This window comes from Trachurus trachurus (genome assembly GCF_905171665.1).
Source record: "Trachurus trachurus genome assembly, chromosome: 13".
NCBI lineage: Eukaryota > Metazoa > Chordata > Actinopteri > Carangiformes > Carangidae > Trachurus > Trachurus trachurus.
The window spans coordinates 11,598,725-11,624,124 of record NC_139892.1 but is presented as its reverse complement, the minus strand read 5'-3'; the positions used below and the strand labels follow the sequence as shown (position 1 = coordinate 11,624,124).

Sequence of the window (25,400 nt, the reverse complement as noted above, 5' to 3'; positions counted from 1 at the left end):
TTAGTGACCTTAATTCCTCTGAATTTTAAAATCTGTTGCCTGTCTGCTGGAGCTGCGACTTCCCTGCAAAAAGAACCCATCTTAAGAAATAATTTAGATAAGACAGCACTAATGTTAGAGTTTCAAGACCTCCTTGAATCATTTATTTTCTTAATGCAAAATGGATTGATTTAGATTCTTCTGTCTTGTTTTAAGAACCTGATCCTGTCACTAAAGATTCATCTGAAAAGTAAATTTCTGTGCAGTGTGCTCAGATTATTCTTTAACCCCTTTACTTTTTTTCCTCTCATGTTAAAATCATTTTTCCCTTTACCAACCTACACTTTATCCCGATGAAGCAAAAAGCAGAATTTTAGGATCTTTTAGGAAACCAAAATATTACATAAACCTTCATTAAGTATTCAGATCCTTTACTCAGTATTTAGTGGAAGCACCTCTGGCGGTGATGGCACCCTGGTGGAACGAGCTTTGCACACCTGGATTAGAGGATTTTCTGCCATTCTTCTCTGCAGATCCTCTCAAGCTCGATCGGGTTGAATGAGGGCCATCAGCCATTTTCAGGTCTGTCCAGGGATGTTGGATTGGGGTCATGTCGGGGGGCTCTGGTGGGGCCACTCAAGGACATCAGGCTTAGGGTCTTTATCTTGTCGGAGGGTGGGGTACTGCACACTCATAGTTTACCACTATGGATATCTTTGTACTTTTGCTGCATTCAACTTTTTCTCTACTCTGAGAAAGTCTCCTCACTGATGATAAACACCCCAGAAGTACAAGCTGCTTCACCATAGGGATAGTACTGGGCAGGTGATGACTGAGAGAGAATCTCCTCGTCCTTTGGGTGCTTTTTTGCAAACTCCAAGCATCTTTCATGTCTTCACAGAGGAGAAGCTTCCTCCAGGCCCCTCTGCCATTAAGCCCAAATCAGTGGAGTGCTGCAGTGATGATTGCCTTGCCTGGAAGTTTCTCCCATCTCCACACAGGAGCAGCCAGAGTGATGATCGGGATCTTGGTCACCCCTCATACCAAGGCCCTTCTCCCTTGATTGCTCAGTTTAGCCAGGAATTGCAGTTGTTTCAAATTTCTACCATCTGAAAATGATGGAGGCCACAGTGCACTGTGCCACCGTCAGTGAGGCAGAAATGTTTTCATGGCCTTCCCCAGGTCTGTGTCTCGATATGATCCTGTCTCTGAGCTCTGCAGGCACTTTAGGAAAAGGTCTGAATACTTTTTCTTATCTAATAGATTTGTAGTGAGTGTAGATTCATTAGGGAAAACGTTATTAAAATGGTTTTAGCATATGGCATAACCAGAGCCAAATATAAAAGGAGGGGGGTCCATCTTCTCTGAATGCACTGAGGAGTATAACTACAGGCATGTGCTGTCACTTGTTTTGAGAAAACACAGATTGGGAGATTGAATAGGAGCCAAACGACTTAACAGTTTCTCCAGCGTTTACTGGCTGCCGCTGAGCCCCTGCCAGGTTCTTCATTTATCGGTGTTTATTACCAGCTCGCTAACATCGCGTCCTGAGGGACAAGAAATGGCTGAATTCCAAAGAAATCCAGCGTACTTTCTGACCTAATGGCAGAACAACACAATTTGAACATACAGGTGTGTGTGTGTGTGTGTGTGTTCGTCTTTCATCAAAGATGCCGATCCCATTCCTGACAAATGTAAATCCGGTCCACAGTTACTGTACCTCGAGATCTGTTTGTACTCTTGTAACACTGTATTGCATTACTCTGGGCCTTGTTAAGGCCGCGGCTGCTTTCTGATGTACTAAGAGCCGTGTTGGCTGTGTCACGTTGCTCTTAGTAAAGTGCAGTTGATCACACCAGCTACTCTTGACAGCCCAATTCCTCAGGGAGGGAAGGAGGGAAAGACAGAGAGAAAGAGGGTCAGGGAAGGGAAAAGAAAGGAAAACCAAGGGAGGGAGCGAGAGAAGGAAATACTGTATAGAAGAAGGAGAGAAAGAAATATAGAACAGTACAGGTAGAAACCCGGACTGTATGATAAACACAAATGAAGAAGAATGAGGTATTCAGACTAGACATTTAGAGATAAGTGGGATTACACACACTGAAGTAATGACATGTAATAAGGCAAATCCCACAATAATAGCCCACACTGCTCTTACTCCATGAACCACAACAGCACACACACGCATATACTGTTTCTGGATGTTTAAACATCACACAGCCTGAAATCTTTGCACATACACACAGATATAATGAAGTCTCACCTTGCCAGCCGGGTTTGCAGACAGGTTTGACATCGATGCGAACGGGGACGCTGTGCAGCGCCCTCTTCTGGCCACAGTCCCAGGCCGTCACCTGGATCTCGTACTGCTGCTGCCGGTCGTAGCTCAGCTTCTCTGTGTTGCGGATGTTACCTGATGGAGGAGAGGAGAGTCGCTCAAGGTCAAACTCTACCCGAAGCTTTTTAGCTTTCTTTAAAAAAAAAAAAAAAAAAAAGCAAACTCATTATGAAGTATTGTGGAGTGAATTCAGTGCCTCCATTGTGTCTCATAATGAAAATAATTTGTGCCGAGCAGTTTGGCACATTGAGAGCCACAAATTGCAATGCTCGATGGTTTAAAATTTCAAAAGCTAAAACTTCACCTAATGTCAGTGAGGAAAATGTCTTCCTATTGTCTGGCTGCACTGGAAGAGATGAAGTGGTCTAATTGTTGTTGGTGTGGCCAGCTAATCATTCTGTACACTTTATTTTCCAAACCTACTTTTTATTTTTGTTATGCACCAAAATTGCCCATCAGTAAAAAAACAAACAAACTGACAACTGAAATTAATTTAGCAAATTAAAGTGAATATGCGGCATCTTGTTAAGGCAGATGGGATTGTCACTGTCTGCAGCAATAGGCCTTCTTCACAGCATTTTGACATGTCACAGTAAAATTAATGATAGGAGACTCCATTGAGCTACTTTGGTTTTGGACTCTTGGACTGTATTTATAAATCATCTTATCACCGAAAGTAGTTTCTAACCAGCTGATGTAGTGAAAAAGGGGAACGTGAACTATAACTTAAAGGGGCTATTTATAAGTTTTCTATGCTGCTGAACATGGTTTCTTAACTTTATTTCCCCAAGTCATCTTATTTGGGCAGTTTGCCTTTTTTTTTTTTTTTTTTTTTTAGGACAATGGAGAGAGACAGGGAGGACCAAGGGACATATGGCTAGCTGGTTAGCATGCTAACTTCAGTAGATGACAAGATGTGATTGAGACAAGAGTTAAAGCCTCTGGAAACCCAAATCCACCAAAGCCTCCTAACCATGTATTTTAGGGTCTTATGTACATATTATTAAACATGTAAAAATAATTAGAAAAAAGTTTCCATCCAAATTGAAAATATTTGTCTTTTAAGGTTTTGTACAGTAGGTTTGATTTGGGCGGAGTTATCTCTGGGATTTATCACGCAATAAATCCTACCCACTCATAAATCGCCACATCAGTTCTCTCACCCAGCCCCCCAGTGGCTGCGAACAAAACCGTTCTGCTAACGGTCGCTCCACCACTCCTCTCAAGTCCTCACAAGCAGAGCCATGGCAACCAGTGTGGCGATTAGCTTTTAGCATTTATTAGCTTTCCAGCGCGACCTGCCCTGTCTGTGTCTGTCTGTCTGTCTGTGTGTGTGCCCACAACTCCTCACAACTCCTCTCTACATGCAGCCGATACAGCCGGTTTTTGTGGGGGGGTGAGGGGAGGGAGGGAGGGAGGGTGTGTGTGTAAATTGGCCAGGGGTGGAAAGAGTACCAAAAAAATCTACTCAAGTAAAAGTACAGTTACCTTGATGAAATTTTACTCAAGTAAAAGTAAAAGTACTGGTGTAAAAATCTACTCAAGTAAAAGTAAAAAGTAGTTCATTTAAAATTTACTCAGAGTACAAGTTACTTAGTTACTTTTTTTTTTTTTTTTTTGGGGGGGGGGTATAATGGCCAGAGATTGGCCAGAGATTGGCCTAACATTCTCTGTGCATGTCTCTGTGTTCCAAATTTGTCCCTTCTCCATCGATACACTGTCTCCATCATCTTTGACTTGATTCTGACCTTCTGACACTGCAGTTGTCCAGAGCCAATCAGATGGACAGTTACAGTTACTGGCACTAAGGTTGTCACGATCATGATCATGATACTAACATTTTCAACTCAATATCGATATTAAGGAAAATATTCGATACTCAATACCATTTTCAATACGAATAAAAAAAGAAAAGAAAAATCTCTCTCTCCCTCTTTCACTCACACACACCTGTTTTTTTTACTGTCTTTCCTGTCTGCTCTCAAGGAGGAGGAGGAGGGGGGGGGGGGGGGGGGGTTACTGTAGGTTCTCTCTCTCTTGCCTCTTTACTGTAACTGCTCTGAAGCAGGGGGCTGCTTGTCTGTTCCTTTGAGCATGGCCATGGATCTGACTGGGCTCCTACATTTAACTCAACGGACCGCCGGTCCGGCCTTCAGCCCCGGTGTGTCTGGCACGGTCACCATAAACGTAGCCGAATAGATGGACATGCCTGATAACGTTGTCTTTAATCATTAACGTCAGCTTTTAACCGCTAGCTGTGGCTAATGGCTAATATTAAGACGACAACATAGCGACGAGCCCTGTTATGCACTAACTCACGTAGCAGGGAGGGGGAAAGAGGTGTGTAGCTACCTGCTGCTGCTGTGAGAGAGGCGGCAGCAGCGTAGCTACTTTTGACGACCCACACAGAGTTATATATTTTTTACTTTGTAACTTAAGCTATTTAAAATGTAACTAAGTAAATTTCTTCCAACAATATGTACTCAAGTAAAAGTAAAAGTACTGATTTTAAAAATTACTCAAAAAAGTACAAGTACACAAAAAAGCTACTTAATTACAGTAACTTGAGTAAATGTAACTCGTTACTTTCCACCCCTGAAATTGGCGATTAGCTTTTAGCATTTATTAGCATTCCAGCGCGACCTGCCTTGTCTCTGTGTGTGTGTCAGTCAGCCCCTCCTGGCGCTCACACAGACCTGAGTGACTGTTAAAAGCTTCTTTTTTTTCTGTGAGACTACGACCAAAGACGGTTATGACGCTCCAAAACGAAGCTGGTAGTCTAGTTAGCTGCTAAATAGCATCAATCAATCGATGCACGTCCTCCGGTGAGGACTTTTTTTTTTTTTTTTAACGGTCGCCATTGACGTGTTGCTATGACAATGGAGCTGTCAATCATAGCGTTATCTGCCACGCCCACACTGTCCTGACCAGTGGCCTCAATAGTGCCTCAATAGCAAAATGAGCTGTTTTTAAACAAGTTTTCTAATAGTTATGAATAGTTATTGTCACTCAGACTTTTGTGGATGCTTAATGAGGCACTTGACTTTGATATAATATAAGCATTTTTACTATATATAGTCAGGTTTCCAAAGGCTTTAACATTAGTGTTGGTTTCCATTATCGGAGGCGGCTATCGGTGAGAAAGTAAAGTTTTGTGTCTTCTTCTTGGAAGTAAACACTGTTAAAGCAGAAGTAAGTGATCCGGTCGTTTTGGCTAATGCTGCGTTCCAGGCAGGCTTTTGAAACCGTAAATTACAGCTTCAAGTCACAACTTACGATTTTGTAGCGTTCCAGGCAACCCACTCGTGTTTTTCCGACCTGTTTTACCTGTGAAAGTCACTATAACGGCCACTCGTAACTTCCGACCCGTGAACTCGTACCAGATCGAACTGGTACGACTTCACAGGTCGGAAAAACACGAGTTACGGGCTGCCTTGAACGCACCGTAACAGTCCTCGTCCCTACGTCACCACATTCACGCGCATCCCTTGGCTGCACACACAGCCCTGCATGCTGTTCTCTCTCCTCATTGGATAAAAACTGTAGGATACGAGAAAGGTTTTCTCCTCGGCTCAGAGCAGAGCAGAGTGACTGACGGACCCGTGTTTCGGTCCAAACACTCTATGTAAGTGATTGCTGTCGGAAGATATAACTATTTAAGACTTATATTAACACAAATATATCGCTTACTTCTGCTTTAATGCTAACATTCGCTATCTTGCAAGATTAAAAACTAACAAATAGCTCCTTTAAAGACACTTATTCACAATTTAAGAGCATCCAATAAGTAGTCAAGATTGATTAAAACCACACTGTAGTCAGATGCTGAAATAGTTGGAATGTATCCACCTTCCTAAAATGCATATTTAATCTATACTGTGTTATTTGTGTAGTTTTTACCTTGTGATAATGGCAGATGATGCTACACTGAAATTGGCCACTGTTATCTATCTCATTAACACAAGAGGGGGGAAAAAGCAGCTCCAGTGACTTCTACACATGAACTCTGATATGAGAGCTGAGCTGAGCTGTGGGAGTATGATATGTGTGGGTGAGAGAGCATTAATCAGCACGAGTTAGAGCCCGTGAGCGTGATGAAATATTTGTGTTGCTCTAAGTTCATAAATACCACTCATCCACATGTTGATGTCACTATATACTGTAGATGGTATAATTAATGCTTGATAGACTGGTATTACTGTAACTTAAGTGTTCAGTTTTCAAACATCCTAAGCTGAAGTACCACCAGTCTTTGGAGTTGGAGAGAAGCCAACAATGATTTGCATGTAGCTCAGGAGTCACCACACCGACTGCAGGCAGATTTGTAATCTGGCCCATTGAAACAGATAGCCTATGTAAAGTGTAAATGGAAGTGTTTCCTGTCTCATCTGGTGATTTTATCTGATCACAGTTTAAATGAGGAGTCAGAGCAACGCACATTCAGGCAGCTGCAACAGGTTAATGTTTTTTTGTTTTTGTGTGTGTGTGTGTGTGTGTGTGTCTCAATGTTTTGGGAAATTATGATGCTATAAGACCAGTCCCAGCCTGGTCAGATGCGAGTATAAACAGATGAAGCCTCTTGGATGAGAGGTGAAACGTCTTCTAAGACATAGAATAACCAAGTCCAGTTGCGTTTGATTTAAATTTCCTTGAGATAACTATGACCTGGATGAATGAGAATATTCACAGGCTTATGATGCTAATTCCTTTTTTAAAACAACTATTGCTAGCAGGAGAGTTAATAAGGGTCAAATAAGCTCCTTAATAAATGCAAAGAATTTAAAAAATATGATAACATTATTTTTTGTGCAACTTAATGCTACTGATCCACTGAATCAAAAGCAGCTTGCAGAACTGATTAATTTATCAGAGTTATTCTTCAGTCTATTCGACAAATCATTATTTTACCACCTCCCACAATCAATGTATAAATGAATAACTCTTAGGTTAAATAAGTCTTCATTTCAGGCGGAAAGTCGACATTTCCCCTTTGTGAAACAGTTGCTACTGAAATCAATCCGTCTGTTTTCTCAGCTCCATTTTAAAAGTTCTCCCCCTCAGTGTTTTATCAGGTTTAGTCCCAAAACTTTTAGCAGCACTTAAAAGAAGTGAATTTGTGAATATAGCCCCTAGTGCTTTGTTTACTGGCTCACTGTCATGGCCAATTGTCAATTTATTTCCTTAGTGACACCTGTATTTTTCTACTACAATAAGTCAAAAAAGTCTGTAGGTAAAAAGCCTGTTTGGTGAAGATCTACCTGCAGCTTTAAAATTGATGTACTGTAGTTTAATGTCTTTGGAATAAAACCATTAATTCAGAACATTCTATTCTATTTTTCACATAAGTTGTGGAAGACGGTGGAACAAGCTAAGTGATTCAGAAACTTTTCTGTCTGTCATAAATACTGCACAGGAACAGAGCCGAGTTACTCAGTCATCAGTGATTTGGAGTCTGACTTTATGGAGCCATAAAACGGCTGTGTGAGCTTTTACAGCTAAATGAGTTTGTGTTTATTGTAGTTGTAAGCGTTGCGCAACAGACATGTTGCCATATTCACTGCTCCTCTCAACTTTCACATTTATTCTTAATGGGCCTCTACTTCAGCCCAATGACTGGGAGAAGTACTTGTCTTCTGTTTACTGACTTATGTGACTTTAAACTTTAGTTTACACTTTAAACTGCCTTGAGGAAATTGAGTTGTAGCTTCACTGCCGTGCAGCCTTGTGAATTTTTTGACTACTTTGCGAACACACACTGATTGTGTGTTGCTGCCTTGTCTATCCTATACAGTGCGCTGCATGTGTGTGTTTGCATACATGAGTAATGGGTATTTAATTCTAATTTCAAATGATCATTATATATCATTGTCAAATTAGCTGTGATGCCTTAATATAATCACTGTAACAAATGGCATCATGGTCGGGATGACAGGTGGCCTCTATCTCTCACAAGTGCTTTGATTAGTGCTAATATTTCTCAGAATTAAGACCACGTTTCCATTAAGATCCTGTTGCTTCCTGACGCCAACACTTGTCTCACTTTTCTTTCTTTTTTTAAGTTGCTAGATACTGCACATTAAAATTGATAGTGCCTCGTCCATCTTTCTTCTCCAAGAAAGGGACTGTTTAGGTTTTTTTCATGTACTGTTGTGTGAGATACTCATTAATAGTCGGTACAGCTACTGTAATTGCAGTAGATTCGTGTTGTGTGCACTGCCAATTAGGAGAGTTTACCGACAGCACCTATTTCTATTACGGTGCACTCTGGAAGGGTGCTTGTGTGTAGGTATAAGATAGCTTTGCAAAAACATAGCGCCTAAGGAAAGTGCAAAAAAACAACACGAAGCACACATGTAAACAAATGATTGTTTCGTTGGCAGCGTCTCAAACATGTTTTTTCTCTAGTTGCCCCATTTATGCTGAATAGACTACTTCAGTCAATGTACCAACTATTCATGAGTACCTTACATGAGCCCACACCAAAAAAAAACCAAACTCTATCCCTTTAACAGTCTGCACTTGATTTAAAAGTCTGGGTAATGTAGTCACACATTTTCAAAGTTCAGTCTGAAATAATCAAAATCATGGAGGTGGAATTCACAGCTGAGCCATTTGTGCTATTAAACAAATCAAGCCCACAAAATAAAACTACAGTACAACCTCTCAGCTGTGTAAGAGAGGGTTTTATATATATTTATAACAGTGTATCAAAATGGACATGGCTGTGATTTGAATGTTATCTCCTGGTGTTATAATGCTGTGGGGAAAAAAGGCAAAAAAAGAAACAAATAACCGACTTGTCTCCACAGTACAATCAGCATCCAGACCACATCCAGTGTCTGAGCGTCTCCTACCTCGCCTGAGCGCATGAAGGGGCCGCTTGTAGTCCTAATGTGTTTGTTAATATTTGATGAATCTTCCACTACAGACGAATGACAATGCTATTCACGCAGCAGGGAGAGGGCCTGACAGAAAACCCTCGCAGAGTGCAAAAAGCTTTGAAAAAGAGACACCAGTCGGCCTCATTGGCTACGAGTTGAAACGGAGCTGGAATGACTTATCGGACTTGTATAACAACCCAGATGCTTCTTGAGGTTGTTGTATTGTGGGGAGAGAGGTGCACAGGGAGCCGGATGCTGATAATGTGGTATATTTGAATGTGAGTGTGTGAGTGGGAGGATTAAATATGATTCATACGAGGACAGCATTGTTCGCCCTCCTTTCCTCCTCCTCATCGCCAATTCTCTGTCTCCCTCTCAGCTTGTTTAGGATTCCTTCCTCTCTCCTTTTCCAGCCTTCCCATTCCCTCTCAATGCACATCATTGTCTTCACCGTTTTGCAGCCTCATCCCATTTCACTGTTTGCTGCCTCATCTGTCGTGCTCGCCGCTCTCCTTTTTTTTTTTTCCTAACGCACACTCGCACACAAATATGCGTGAACGCTCACACCTTTCCGCATGATGGAGGTTCCTATTCCCGCTCCTTCAATTACTACATCAACTTATCCGTGTCAGCAGGCTGTGCGTGCTGTGACTGCTGGCAAGGGTGGCCAGCTAGTAAATGACTACTTTACCCTCCATCTTGCTTTCTCTATTTGCCCTTCCATCAGAGGAACGTAAACACACACACACACACACATAAGGAACAAACCAACGCCACATCTGTCTTTGTGAATTCCCTCCATCATCACTTTATAATTACTGTTACCACAGAGCATTTCTTACCTAACACTGCTTAGTCAACCGGTCTTTGTTTAGAGGACAACTTTTTTTGTGGCGTCAACAAATTGCACGAAAACAACCTGTTTATTAATTCATCTCTCAACACTTTCCAACTTCCCCTCGCTCTCCTGTTAAAGTTGGGAAGTTTTAACAGATCTACAGTTAAATTTCTTCAAGGGTTCAGGTTTTAGTAAGTGTTAATACATTCCACTGGCCATGTAGGAATATGGGGGAATAAGCAGCACGGTTCTGGTAAGTCCACCATTTAGGTCAAATTTCTACTACTTCTTGAATTGCCATGAAAAATGTATGACTCATTCATGAGTCCCAAAGGATGAATACCTCTGAGTTTGAGGTTCCACTGACTTTTCTATTAGCTACACCATTAAATTAACATTTAGAGTTTTAAGTGGCATGCCTCAACTATTGGATTTGTAACGGTAAAATTTGCTAAAGATAGCCATGCCCCCCTCAGAATGAACTGTGGTGACTTTGGCTTTTCTTTTTACTCATCATCAGGTCGAGATTTTAACTTAGTTAAAATACTAACACTTATTGATCATCTTTAAAGATAAGCATGTTAGCATTGTCCCTGTGAGCATGTTAGCATGCTAATGGCACTAAGCCTAAATACATCTAGGCAAAACACCTAGTTATTCTGTTTTGATTCTGTTCTCCACACATTCAATGAAAATACCAACAAGTAGCCTATTACATGCTGCTAATCATGCTACATGCTAATATTTGCACGTGAGAGATAGGCTGTTTTGATAATTAAATGTAAGCTTTAATAAAAGCAGGGTATTCTAGTTAATAGCAAATATTACACACAGGTTTGCCGATTGTTATTATTTTGTTTCATTACAGAGTAGCATAATGGTCTGTGTGGGCTTGACTCAAATGAGCTACAGAGTGAGTGTTTGTGGTAATGAAAGATCATGATACCCAGACAACAGTGTGGCTCATTCTGAGCTCTGTGGCACAGAGGAATATGATATATCAGGCTGCACACATAATACTCGTTAATGGGTTCAAGTAATTTTCATGGAATTTATAGACAATAAGAAAAATAAAGAATATCGCCCTCCATCATACTTCCTGTTTGTTTATACTGCAGCAGTTATGCTTTCCTCTCAGAGCTAATGTCCTTCTTTCTTCCCTACGTCTACTTCCTCTCTCCCTCAGGTGCTCTCAAATTCAAGAGCTCTCAAAGCCTTTTCCTCAGCGGTCAATAGTCGAGCGAGGCCCCTTCAAATGGAGAGAGAAGAGAGAATGCTCCAGTGGCAACCCCCCCAACACCCCACCACACCGCCGCCCTTGTATCATTCACGGTGCCCTGACCTCATCCAGTCAGCTTTTTCACTGCAAAACCTAAGCAGTCGCCAACGTTCAGTGGTCGGCGGCAACACAAATGTAAACAGTAATGTCCTTTGCATTTGTGTATCCGAAGCAAAAAAAACGAGTCTCAGAGGAGGCTTGGGTCTGCCAGTTGTTGTATTTGAATAGCTAACAGTGGTAAGACTCAAGTGTATCCTCATTCCTCAAGGAGTATTATTTAAACCTACCCTCCATTGTGTCAACTACACATAGTCAGGAAGTCAGGAAGGTCAGTAGGAGACATTTATATTAGTAGTTTGTGGGTCTCTCACATGTCTATGCTTGTGGCAGTGACACTGTTTTTATTTGTAGAAAAATGCTCAAGAACTAAGTTACAAAAAAAGCAGCAACACAGTTAAGTCAAGTATATTTGAGAGGCTATCTGAGAGTGAACAAAGATCTTACTTCACATTTGTCTTTGTCGTGTGTGTGAATGTTTGTGTGTTTTTATGTTGTGCACAGACTTCTGTGATCTGATTTGTGGAGACTGATGGCTCTCTGGGCAAAGCTTGACTTTGTCCTTGGAAAGAGTAAAGAACACATTTTACCCAAGGGAGAAACATCTGACAGAGTATTAAGTTTGGTTGCCAGAGTATATGCAGGTATGTGTATGAGCGCTAGGACTGAGTCTGTGTGTTTCTCCATGTGGCTGTAAAGAGGATGTGTGCAGAGGGATGGGATTTTTATATCCTAAGTGTCCCTGTGTTATGACAGAAATGTGTTTTTGCATCTTCTCTACTTAATATGGAGAGCAGAGGGAGAGCGAGAAAAAAAGGAAAAAGAAAACACAACTTCAAATTTGATTTGGAAGATCTTGGACATGTGGGAAATCATTTCAATAAATGATGCAGAGCAGCAAAAAATGAGGCAGGTTAGAGGAAAAATTGGTACACAACAACACGTTGCAATGCACAGATCATCATTCAGGTGACATAACATAACATGATTTCTTTGTGGTTATTACGAACATTTCTGTTTACTCACCGTTGCGATCTATAGCAAAGGGTGTGCTGGTTGTGGTGATCTGGTAGTTACAGATCTGGCTGTACTGGGGGGAGCAGTCCTGGTCTGTGGCCTCCACCTGCAGGATGCTGTCATAAATCTTGCCCTCTGTCACTGCGGCGTGGTACTGGGGCTCCCGAAACACGGGGGCGAACTCGTTCACATCGTTGACCTGAATATGCACCACAGCCCTGTGGACGATAGGGGGCGACAGAGGGAGGGAATGTAACATGTTTATTTCGCACCCACACACACTAATACAGTGTCAACATGTGAATCTAGGGAAGGTGAGGTTCGGTGTAGAATCGTTTATCGTCTGCATAGAGTGTAATTATAATAAACCAGCAGACATCTATCAGCTACATATAGGCACAAAATAAACTTTCAGGATGAGTCCTTATGACTGATAACCCACTGCTGCCTTTTACTAGAGAATAATTGCACTGACATTTGATATTTTATGTTTTTTAAATATAAATGCTAACATGCTTTTAAAAAAAAACAAGAAAAGAAACAAAAAAAAGATGCATGTTAACATTTTCCTTTCCACAGTTTTTCACAAAGTAACCAGCATTGCTTTGAATTCCTAGTGTTGTGTACTGTACTTACTGGCAAAGGCTCAACAGTGTAGGAGCTTGATTCTTACTGGCAGAGGCTCAACGTTTGAGACTCGGGGTTGTGTACAGAATATCTCTGCCACGAATGCTTCAACTTTGACCATTCATTGTTTTTAATTTGTGGGTCCTTCAACTTTATGGAAATGCAAAATTAAATCACTAGAGCATGGCATTAAAGACATTTCAAAACATCCAATGAGCATTCACCACTGGCTGCACATGAATTGAATTATTAATGCATTAACCCAAAATGTCATGCTGCCACAATCTTTCTTGGCCAGTATCAGGAAAAATACAACAAATGTAATTAAGGTTTTCTGTTTTTGTTTTCAATATCACTACGACAAAAGAACAAAAAGAGAGACGAAAAAGAAAAAAAGAACAAAGAACAAAGTGGTTTTAGAGATGGGGAAAGGTTGTGTGTGTTGCAAAGCTCTACCATCAATGGCTTACAAGGCTGTATATGTGTTTGATGCCCACACTCAGTCGCAGTATTCACAGTGTCCATCCCTGACATTAGACTGGATGCTTGGCAAGAGGAGGCACAATGTCTAATAGCTGCAGCCTCACAAATAGTTGTTTGGATCGTTAAGGGCAGAGTTCACTGCCAGTGATTAATTAGTCTGGTAACCAGCAGTCACAATGTGCTTTATGTTATACACTATCTGACCTGACCTAATGGATCGCTTTGATTGTGTTGCCTTGGTAAAATAATCTGGTGGATCTCCTCCTCCACCTCAGCTGTGCAGCCCATACACAGGACCCTATGTGCAGTAAAATGCACTTATTAATCATTCCATAAACGATCTATCAGCTGCAATTCATGTTCAGTAGGAAAAAAAAAAAAAAAAAAAAAGATCCATCACTTTAAAAATGTCCTCATCAATACTCTACAGCAGCCAGAAGGCAATAGAAGAAGGCATAATCAATCCTTCGATTAATTGACTGACAACTGGTGATGGATGACACTGGGCTCGGAATAATAATATTTTTTTAAGATTTAGCATTGCAAAGCCAAAGTGATGCTTGTCTTAAAGAGACAAAGGAGCAGTGAAGAATATGTGGTTTATGGGATTTGCTGTTGGGTACGGTAATGACGGTGAAATTATGCCATTACAAGAAGCTGTGTATATCTCTCCAGCATGTGGTCGGCTGGAGATGGGAGACTGGACGACAAAGAGAGGAACCGTGGGGAGGCTGAGCTCAGGCAGAATGAATTTCCACACTGGCTTATCTGTCCCTGTCACAAGTACACAAACATCGGAAACCATTTGTTTTGTTTTTTTGAGTCTCAGTGCACAAGCAGATGCACAGTTACATGGTTTAATAGAAACCGAAATGCATAAACAAGGTGGTGAAAAAATGGGAAAAGGATAGTTATGGGACAGACAGCGGTGGAAGTGAGTGGTGGCAGTGCCACAGTGAGTGGCAAGTAATTTACTCAAATTCAATCTGAACTTTCCATCGTGTTCTTTTAGATACTCCATTACATTTCAGGTAATTATTGTACTTTTGAGTCAACTACATTTAGTTACTTTGCACATTAAGATTTTTCATATAAAACGTATGATCAGTGTGGAAAATGCAATATATTATTATAATAACTAAACCTAAAGGATATGAAGTAATTAAATCATGAGCTCTGCCAGGAATCTTAAAACTTGGCCCTCACTTAAAAAGAAAAAAAAGAAAAAACTATAAGCACTTTATGAGACAGAACAAATAACATTTGCACTCCGAAGTCCTGTGGTGTTACTGCAGTGTGGTTATTAACTCCAACCTGCATAAGCTTATCATCAGCCAGATATATACAAACCTCCTCCTACACGTTCCTTCATCTTCGTTTTCTTTCTTTATTATCTGCATCATTAAATGTAACTAGTGTCATTTTTCAATGCATTTATAACTGAATGAGTTTTCTAAGTAATGAGGGCATCTAGCCAATAACCAGACAAAATGTAACTGGATGCATCAATAAATAATAGAGCCAGTTAAATAATTAAAATGTAGTGCAAAGAATCTATAGCTTTACACATCTGCTTGACCTCCGAGCAGTTGATGAAATTAATTAAACCTAATTTATTTTACACATCAACTTCATTTTATTTCATTCTCTCTAGTCTTGATTTGCCTTTAATCATTTCTGTATTTCCAATTTCTCTCTGTGTAAATTTGCATTTGCATGAAAGCTCTATTATATATTTTTTTAATTATAACATTAATGAGTCATGATGCAATTACTAAATTCAAAGTTTAAAGATGAACATGCTTCAGTGTTACAAAGAGTTGAAAGTTCAGCTCCCTCCTGATTCACAGTCAATTCAAATGAGGCTAAATTGTGACTTGTTCACTGATGTATATGTGACGTTCATGTTTTTGTCTGGGCCACGCCCACTTCACCAGTGTCATGGGGCCATATATACAGGAATTTGTCACGTGAAATAAGCAAAGCCGTCCCAACTTTGGCAGAAAACTGTGTTCATGAAGGACCATTAGTCATAATCAGAAGCTGCTGGAGAAAACAGGTTTTTCGGGACCTCTAACAGGAACTGAATACTTGTTCCATCACCTGAAACAGGTACAGAACACAAGTGAACATTTGCACGACGTGATTAATCACTTAGGATTAGGGTTGGTGGGACGTTAATGGTGATGCTAACAGCAGCAGAAGATGGTGAGACGAAGACCTGACGGATGATGGCAGCACCAGTGTGTGCAGTAAATCCCTCAACCAGCCTTGTTTTGTCATATTAATGACACACGCTCATAAACATTACCCCCCCGCTTCGCCGCACTCCCCAGTGGTGAGGGAGGAAACACATGTTCAGTTCCTCTGGGGCTTGTATGGAAAGGACTGCTGTGTGTGTGTGCATTCATGCGTGTGTGTGCAATTTTATATTCATACGCACAAATTCATGACATAAAACTAAATGCAATAATTGTGAATATGTCTCGTTGTGAGTTTGCAAGAGAGAGAGGGTGTTTCTCTGCTGATGGCTTCACATCTGGATGAAACAGATGTCTGGCTCTCCAGGGCAAATGTGTGCGTGTGTGTGTAAGTGTGCTTGCAAGTGTGTCTTTTCATGTTGCTGGATCATTGCCAAGCCATGTCCATGGCCGCCATCCCTCCCTGTGACAGGCCACAGCTCATCAACAGAGGGTCCACAATGAGTCAGGGTGACACGGAGAGACAGCAGGGGGTTAAGTGACCCCCCAGGGGTGTGAGAATGATCACAACACTACTGGACAAAGTGGACAAAAATTAGAGCCAAGAGGGGGGGGTGGGGGGGGTCAGGTGTTTAGAGAAGAGTCAAAGGTTAAACAAGCTACATGACCCGAGGGAGTGAGGCAAATCAAATCTAGGACCTCGTCTCCACTTACACTCAAATCTGGACTATGTGTTTAAATGCAGCTACGACGGCCTCAAAAACCAAATCACACAGACAGTGAGTGGTGTGACGAGGATGTAGCATCAATATGACATGACTGGTGGTCTCTATACATTTAATTTCAAGTGTTGTAACTATTACCTTTCATCAAACTATGTGGCTAATAAAGTTTCTATCAGATACTTATAAAGTCAAAAAGACCTTTTTAAATAAATAAATATATATAAACTTCATGTCAAGCAGAGTTTTCAAAAAGCTACAGTAAGTGTTTCTGCAGCCAGAAAAACATTAAGACTTTTTAATGACTGAGTGCCCGACTGTACTGAACATGACATTAAGGATTGCTAACATGAAACGGTTGGACCGGCGTCAAGCTGTGTGCTACTTTTACTGAGAAAGAGTTATTACTGTACATAAAACGATCTGATTCAAAGATAATATATGATGTACTTTCAGTTCACTGTCTGGTTGAGTCAGCTGAGACGGGTCAAAGTCCAGATGTCACTGTGATGCAAATTCTCCAGTCTGAACTGCTAATCCACAAAGTTACACGCAATTATATGGAAAGCACAAAAGGAAGTTGAGTTTCAGTTAAACTTCTGTTTCATTTGCATTTTTCCTCACTCATAAGTAATATATATATATATATATATATATATATATATATATATTTTTTTTTTTTTTTTTTTTTTTTTTACATAGAACAAGTTCCAGATTGTCTAGTCTGAAGAGGGGCAAGAAAAAGGCATCTCTCTTTTAACAGAAATCTAGACTGACAGAAAAAAGAGACATTTGTTGACCAGTCAAGCCCCTCTCTTTACTGCCAGCCCATGTTCAGGGCTTTGCAGATTTGGGCACAAAACATCTGTTTCACGAAAATTGTTGTTCAGATGACAACAACTTTCTTGTTATTAAGTTACCAACAAACTCTACAAGAAGAAAATTACAGTTAATACAAGATGCTGCAGCTAGAGTTTCACTTTCTTAAACAGAGACCGTCCCGCTCTACTGCTCGCAGGCTACCTGTGTAAGAGTTGATATCCTCGATTCATGGGGACCTTACATAACCCAATGGCTCCCTATACAAGTAGCACCGTTTACAAATAAAACAAAATGCTGTTTATCTGATAAAAAGATAAGGAGATGTTTTCCATCAGTGGAGTGCAGCCGAGACGTATTTAAGTGCCAGGTGTGATTTCAGTCCAGCTAAATCATATGCAGACACAATCAGATAGCAGCTGCGTGTTAAGGCCAGTCGATGCATGTTAATGCAAGGTTAGTATTGTTCCCGGCTTATTACATATTCATCTGCAGTCATTACTTATCAACACTCAGCTACACACAGCCACTCAAACAGAGTCATTATTGACTGTCTCCCATGCACACTCACATACACACACACAGAGCACAAAGGCAAAGGACTCAATTAATCTTTGTCAAGAATTAGCCGAGAGGTTGAATCATCAATTTCCTTGTGTAAGACTAGAATGGAAATAAACAACCCTAACTATACCAATGGGATCAAATGCACAACACAACACAGGATGGTAACCTCATCAATATGCAAGGGAATCCCACTTCCACAACAGCTAGAGCCCCGAGGCACTATAGCGCAGCGCTCCACAGGAGCCAATGTAATCTCAATACAAGGTGATTATAATGCATGGTAATCCAGTTCAGTGTTTAGCTTCATGCCAGATCCTGCTTACTTAACGGCAGGCAGTATGGATCAAATCATTGACGGATGGCTTGGACCGACATGTAACAGAGCGGAGGAGCACAAAGGACTTGGAAAGCTGCAATCTCCAATGCATTTAACCACATGGTGGAAAAGATGATTTCACATTTAATACATCTTTAAGAGCATTTCTTCATAATTAAATGACTGAATGTCCATTTGCTCGACTTTGCTGATAAACATCTGACGTAGTCGTGGTTTGAATCCAGGATGGGGGAGCGGGTGCCACTTTCTTTCGTCCGGTAAATGAAGCAGACAAGCACAGATGGCTCAGTTCCTGGTGGTGCATATTCATAATTGAAACACAGAGACTATACTCTCCCATTACATTATGTTCGCTGAAGATAAACAACATATTCCTACACTAGGTGTTTTTTCTCTCTATCTCTCTCACCAGGAATAATAATCACGTCTACTAACAGGTTTTGACAGAATGAGGTTTCACTCATATTAGCATCAAATGTGACAAGCGAGAAGTTAAGATTCTTGGTAGAATAAAGCACCGACGACACGTTGACAGGGCTGCACCGTCTGCACGGAGTCCCCTGGTCTTCTCACTGCAGAAATTTATCTTGTCAGCTTATGCTAACAAGGAACAGATTTTGGCCTAGTTCTTCAATCATAAAAAAGTGACTTTTTCTTTGTTAATATTTACTGTGGTTTTTTGTTTTGTTTTGTTTTTGGCTGCATGTCTACAGTATGTGTGTGAGTGTGTGAGTGTGTGAGTGTGTGAGTGTATGAGTGTGTTCGCGTGCATGTGGTTATGAGATGCAAAATCGGTCTATCTATCCTCAGCTCCGGTATTTGTCTTATTTATATGTAAATTTTGGTATATCAGTGTGAATTTGACTCAGCATTTGGGACTTTGCGAGTGTGTTTGTGTGTTGTCCATATGTGTGTATGTGAGTTGTGTTGCATGGCTGTCCTTCAGCTCGCTGTTCGCTGAGATAATTAGCCTCTCCAAACTGCTGCGAGGTTAGGACATGCAGGCCTCTAAGATTCACTAATGATGACTTTAATAACTGCCACGCTGCCAAGCACTGAGTGTGTATGTGTGTGTGTAAGTAAATGTGTGGAGGCACGGACATGAAAAAACATCTGTGTGTCACAGTTACATTTCACAAAATTTGCACACACCACCCCAGGGGGTAGTAGGTGGGCCTTCAAGCATATAACCCTGGGCCAGTGTGTCAGGCTTGGGTAGCGTTTACGTGCACGTCCAGGAAGGATTATGAACATGACATGTTTGGTGAGGAAGTGAGATGTCCCTTATGGCTAATTACTCCATAGCAACTGCACAGAGAAAGGTGTGTGGGGAACCGTGAGGCACAAATAGTACAGAGAAACGTCTAATCTTCAGATTCTAATTAGCAAGATAATTTTTTTCCACCCCAGATTCAAAATGGTGAATCTAAAGACTCCTACTCAAATTTTCAGGTGAGCCATGGGGAAACCTCAGGATCTCTTTGGTAATGATGTTAGCCCTAAAACTGTGATGTTATACCTCTTCACTTCATACTTGTGCCCTCTTGTGTAAGAAGTGCAAGCAGTTTCAGGTGAAAAATAATTGCCACACAGGCTATTCCAGCTGATATTTCATATTTCACAAGAAAAAACAAAACAAATGGAGATCAGAGGGAAGTTGGTATCTAGATACATGAGTTGGAAACAAGAGGCAGAAGCTGAAAGATGAAAAATGAGGCCAGAAACAGAAGTGCTAAAAATGTGCAGTTCCTCAAATGGCCACTTGAGGGTGACTCCGAAAGTGAGTCAATCCCAATAGACTTCTATGATAAAATGCCAAACTTAAAGCAGAAGTAAGCGATATTTTTGTGTTAATATAAGTCTTAAATAGTTAAATCTTCCGACAGCAATCACTTACATAGAGTGTTTGGACTGAAACACGGGTCTCTCAGTCACTCTGCTCTGCTCTGAGCCGAGGAGAAAACTTTTCTCGTATCCTACAAGTTTTATCCAATGAGGAGAGAGAACGGCATGAAGGGCTGTGTGTGTGCAGCCAAGGGATGCGCCTGAATGTGGTGACGTAGGGACGAGGACCAATAGATCCATGACGAGGGCGGGGGCTGCTAACTCCATCGGCTGACAAGACGTTATGGTGCGTTCAAGGAAACTCGTAACTCGTGTTTTTCCGACCTGTGAAGTCGTACCAGTTCGATCTGGTACGAGTGCACGGGTCGGAAGTTACGAGTGGCCGTTATAGTGACTTTCACAGGTAAAACAGGTCGGAAAAACACGAGTGGGTTGCCTGGAACGCTACAAAGTCGTAAGTCGTGACTTGAAGCTGTAATTTACGGTTTCAAAAGCCTGCCTGGAACGCAGCATTAGCCAAAACGACCGGATCACTTACTTCTGCTTTAACATCAGAAGTAAACATGTTTAAAGCCCGGTACAAAAAACGATTTTATGACAACTGCACTGTCCATCTTTATTTACCCTGTCTGGCTGGAAACTCTCTATTTAAATGACAATAAATCAAATAATTATGGGAACATGTGTAGGTGTGTACTTTTGATTTTTAAAAAATTAGCAGGAAAAATGTATTAAAAAGCTCTAAGCTTCAGAGATCCATCTGAAAATACCAGAGAGGACTACTTGACACGCGTTTAAAAGGTTTTGTTAATGTTTAGGCTGAATCACCTTTGTATTACATCAAGAGGAGCTAAATGAATATTTATGGCTCTTCACAACAAAAGGCTGAGAACACTTCACAGCTCAGTACAAATAGTTCATTTGGCACATGTCAGCCCCACAGTACTGTAGATTAATTTGCGTTTCATTTAGAGCTGACCTGAGCAGAAACAGTCTCATCCAGTTTAAGGTAAATTCATCCAGCTTTTACATTTTGCTGACATGTGACTAAAACTTCCACGGGCGGTCGACTCGAACCATCTCAAGGAGGCAGGAGTGAAGCAACGTGATTCAGAACTGCCAAATCGCTGTTAACTTAGAAAAAGCCAGCTATTAATGTCAGTGTTTATCAACCCCGCTGTCTGAAGAAGTCACAGAGAGCAAGAGGAATATAACGTTTTCACTGGCTTTGCAGCATGATGCATATATTCAAATTCTGGCATGTTATTTCAAAGTGGAAACAATATTTCATTCGGTTGCAGAGATTTGTACGGCCGCCGGGGCAGAGAGACAGAAGTACTGACAGAGAGGAGGCTGGAGTCACACAGCAGGAGCTGAGCTGAGCTGCAGCCAGCCAGGGGAAAAAAAAGCCTACAGGAGGAAGAAGTAGGCCAGCAGCCAGTGGTAAGCAGAGCAGGGGAAGAATAGGTTTAAACTCATCCCGTGTCACTCCTGATCCTCTCCCCTGTCCTCTTTAGCTGCTAATTTTCTTGACTGCCTTCCTTCGCCGCTGTTGATGTGTCATGTGTAATTTGAGCACAGCCTCGAGCAAAGGTTCTTCCCTCTTCTTTTCTAAATCGGAGCGAGCAAGGAAGCGGCGCGGCGAAAGGCCAGCCTCGTCCTTTGAGGGTTGCCAGCGAAAGGACAGGCCATTTAAAGTGTCCCCTAAATTCACTTGCCCTCCAGCGCCAGGGGTCTGTCTGTGCCAAGCCAAACAGGGTCTGCAACATGGCAGCAAGTGAGGCATGTTGATAGAAAGTAATAGTGTGGCAAAGAGGAATACCTGGGTGTTTAAAAAAAGGGGCATTAAACACGGTCAACGGTTCTCAAATCCAAGACACCAAATGACCTTGTACAAGTCTGTGTCCAAGAACTCATTGTCTTGGATGTAGGTGAGACCACGGATGGTTGTAACACAGGTCATGTGTAACACTTCCAATTTCTCCAATCAGGAACAAGCTATCAATCACCTGCTTCACTCTTTACGCTCAATTTAGTCCACATACAAAGAACTAGCACCATGTGGCAGACACAGCTAATTTTAGAAAGAAAAAATATTTCAGTTTATAATTAATATTTATTAATTCAGAAGAAAATAGTGCATCATTTACTTTTTGTGAATGTTTCAAATTTAAATCATGTTTATTGTGTCAATGTCGATTCCTTTCATGCTATTTGGTGGGGCTATTTTAGATGCTAGGTTAGGTTATTCGTTACAATTAAGTACATAATACCTTCATGCATACAAAAATACATATAGACACACATAGGAGGCAAATGTATTTATTGTGTGTCTATAATCGTTAATTTTGATTGGCAGAGCTCATGTTTTAGTTGTTAGCGGTGGGTTAAGTGGGTTAAGTTAGCGCATGGTGACAAAAGTCTCCATCAGTAACCACGACAACATACGTCCGTTTGTACATTTAGACTCACACATAGAAGACATACATTTTCAGTATTTACCTGTGGCTGTTAGCTGTGAGTACATAGCTCATAGCAACAAGAGCCTGGGTCAGCTGTTACAATAATACACCCACACAAACACACATATAGAAACACACAGACATCTCTTTGAATCTTTGAACTTGCATCATGTTTACCGTGATTCTGCGTTGATATCTTTGATGCACTCTGGCAGAGTTTAATGTTTTAGCTGTCAGCTAGATCATGGCTACAGTCCGGGTCAGCTACAACAATAGATCTACTGTGAAGTGTTAAATTGTTGAAGCTGGTGCACATAAGTAAAACGACTGACAGTAATTTGTGTTATGTTACAACGAACATGGACTACTGAGCGAATTATAACACTTAACCTCTTGATGTTTGAAGCTACACTACTCGTTTTCTGTTTCTGTTGCAGATGTAGCTACTGTAGGTGCAGCAGGTGCATGGAAGTAATTTTGAAAAGTTTCAGACAGAAATGTCAACATATTTTACAACCATTCTGCCCGTATATGTCATTAACTGTTAGCTACAACATCTGATCATGTTTATGTTTATCATTTCCAACATCCAGGGGTTTGGATTTTCACTCGTTTTCCCAAACAGGCTCCACTTTTTTGCATCCGTGCACTTAATCTTGTACCACGTTCAAAAGTTTCTAGATCCACCCCTGCAGCAGCAGGGAAATCGTAGCTCAAATCCATCACCCTGTTTGCCTTGTACACGCCAAAGCCTCACTCACACACACTTACACACACACACACACACACTCACTGTATACACACTAAACCTCGAATTATAGCAGCAGGAGTCTTCAAGCGTCAGTGAAAATTTAAAATCAGTAGCGCGCATCTTGTATTTACTGTTGCTGGTGCTGTGCATGTGCGCGTGCGTGTGAGCATCTATACGCTAGACAAGATGATGGATTTCTGTGTTTGGCTCCATTGTTGGCTGAGGTGAGGGGGTTGAGAGGTAACACAGCGAGGGGAGATGTGCGGCGTAAAGCGGACAAAGGTGGTTGTCTGAGAGGCTGCATGGAGAGCAATTTCAGACTGAAGCTGCTTTCAGTCGAGCCAACGAGTGTGACAAATTGTTTTTATCAGTTGACCTCCTTAAAGTAGTCCAGTGCTGTTTGCGGAGGTGGACGTGTGTTTGGAGAGCGAGCATGGGTTCAAGCTGTAGTGGACAGTGGTGCCACATGTGGAGGGGAATGTGACCGGCAGGTGTCCTTGAGAAGTCACTGCAACACTTTGGTACATTTTCTATAATTAATCTGTCATCATTATTAAAATATTTGATAAATCAGACGAGTTTCTTTATCTTTTCTTTTTTAGAAACACCTTGAGAGCCTACAGGCATGAATCTATGTCTGCACAGACTCACATCTTGCAGGGTTCATCTAGCCTGTGGTGCTGAGGTTGTGGGGGCCCAGTGTGATATCTCTTCATGGGGCCCAACATCCCTGGCGGTGGCCCTGCAGGTGGACGCACTCTCCTTCAATTTTCTTTCCTTGTGCTCAGAGATTTAAACTGAACCAGCAGCATGTTATTACCCAGCACTTTGCCTCACAGGCTGCGCACAAAGTTCCTGAAATATCAGAGGAACTCTGAGCACAGCTGACTGACGATGTGATTGGACTTCAGCCATTGTCTAAAACGAATGATGAATTATACAACACGCATTTATAGCTTTACATAATTTAACCCGAGCATTTCCATATGCATTATGAAAAAGCTCATTTATTTAGTTTAGCAGTCGTTGACACTTTAACTGCCTTTTTTTAGAAGCAAAGATGCTGAAATTCTCTCTCCAGTCAAACCTAGAAGTCACTCTTGTATGAATTATGCATATATATGTTTTTGTGCGTGTGCTTTTCCATTCTGTCAGACTTCAAAAGCCCCTTTTGTTTGAACCCTGCTGTCTGTTTTTTACTCACTTGTGGGACTTCTTGCCCTCCGTACCCCCGGGGCCTGAACCGCAATCGTGAGCCTGGATGATGAAAGTGTATTCCTTCTGTAACTCGCAGTCCACCAGGCCGCGGGCCCTCAGCTGGCCCTCACCAGACGTACCGTTCAGCACCACTGCTTTGAACGGAGCCTCCAGCCCGTGGATGTTGAATGCGCAGATCTCCCCTAGAGACCAGGAAGAAGAGAGGGAGGGAGGGAGGGGAGAGGAGAAGAGAAGGAGGAGGGATGAAGTCACTGTTAATCACTGTCAGTCAGGTGAAATCCAGGTGGAGAATAAATGATGTGTGAGTGTAAATTAGGTTGAGTGTTTGCTGGATTTGTGTTGTATGAGCGGAGAGAGTGAAGAATTACCACCGTCAACAATGTTTACCTGGTGTGTTAAAAGCAGAAATCTGGTTTGCACAAATAAAAAAATCCCTTTAAATCCACATTTGTAAATGTCTGTATTCCTTTGTAATGCAGACAAGCAACAAGTACATGTTTCCCCCAGCGTGCGGACTCAGTGTCTGTCTGGCTGACAGCTCGCACACTGAAACAAGGTTGAAATAATTATTACTGGTGGACATAATATGAATTTATAAGACTGTAATGTTTGTGTTTCTCTGAAGATATCATTCAGAGAAACATTTGAAATTGGAATACAGAAAGTATTCAGCCTCTCCCTCTTCATAGAACAAATCAATCAGTCATAGGAAAGAAGCTCACAAGGAAAATATGTGGTATTACATTAGAATGTTGATCTGTATAATGACATCCTTCTCTCTCTCTTTATTTCTCTCTTTCCTCTGTATCCCCGCCTCATAATAGACTCCCTGCTCTGTTTCTTTGACAGTATCTCATTTATTCCATTCTGTGAACCTGACACTTCGTATCAGTTTAACAGAGGCTGGATGGTGACGATCTCTGAGCATGTGCACTGAGAAAGAAAAACTTCAAAATGTATAACTTCAGTGAAGTTTTCT

At 41.3% G+C, this 25,400-nt stretch overlaps 1 protein-coding gene across 1 annotated transcript in view; it reads right to left on the bottom strand.

The window, feature by feature from the left end:
• LOC310996161 (calsyntenin-2-like) overlaps nt 1–25,400 on the bottom strand; it is a gene marked incomplete at both ends in the record, with an annotated part of 281,521 nt that overhangs the window by 95,491 nt on the left and 160,630 nt on the right. Inside the window, 3 exons of the mRNA XM_083985517.1 lie at nt 2,243–2,392; nt 12,399–12,607; nt 24,408–24,603. Coding sequence (XP_083841643.1) covers nt 2,243–2,392; nt 12,399–12,607; nt 24,408–24,603 — 555 coding nt within the window. The remainder of the gene's footprint in view (nt 1–2,242; nt 2,393–12,398; nt 12,608–24,407; nt 24,604–25,400) is intronic.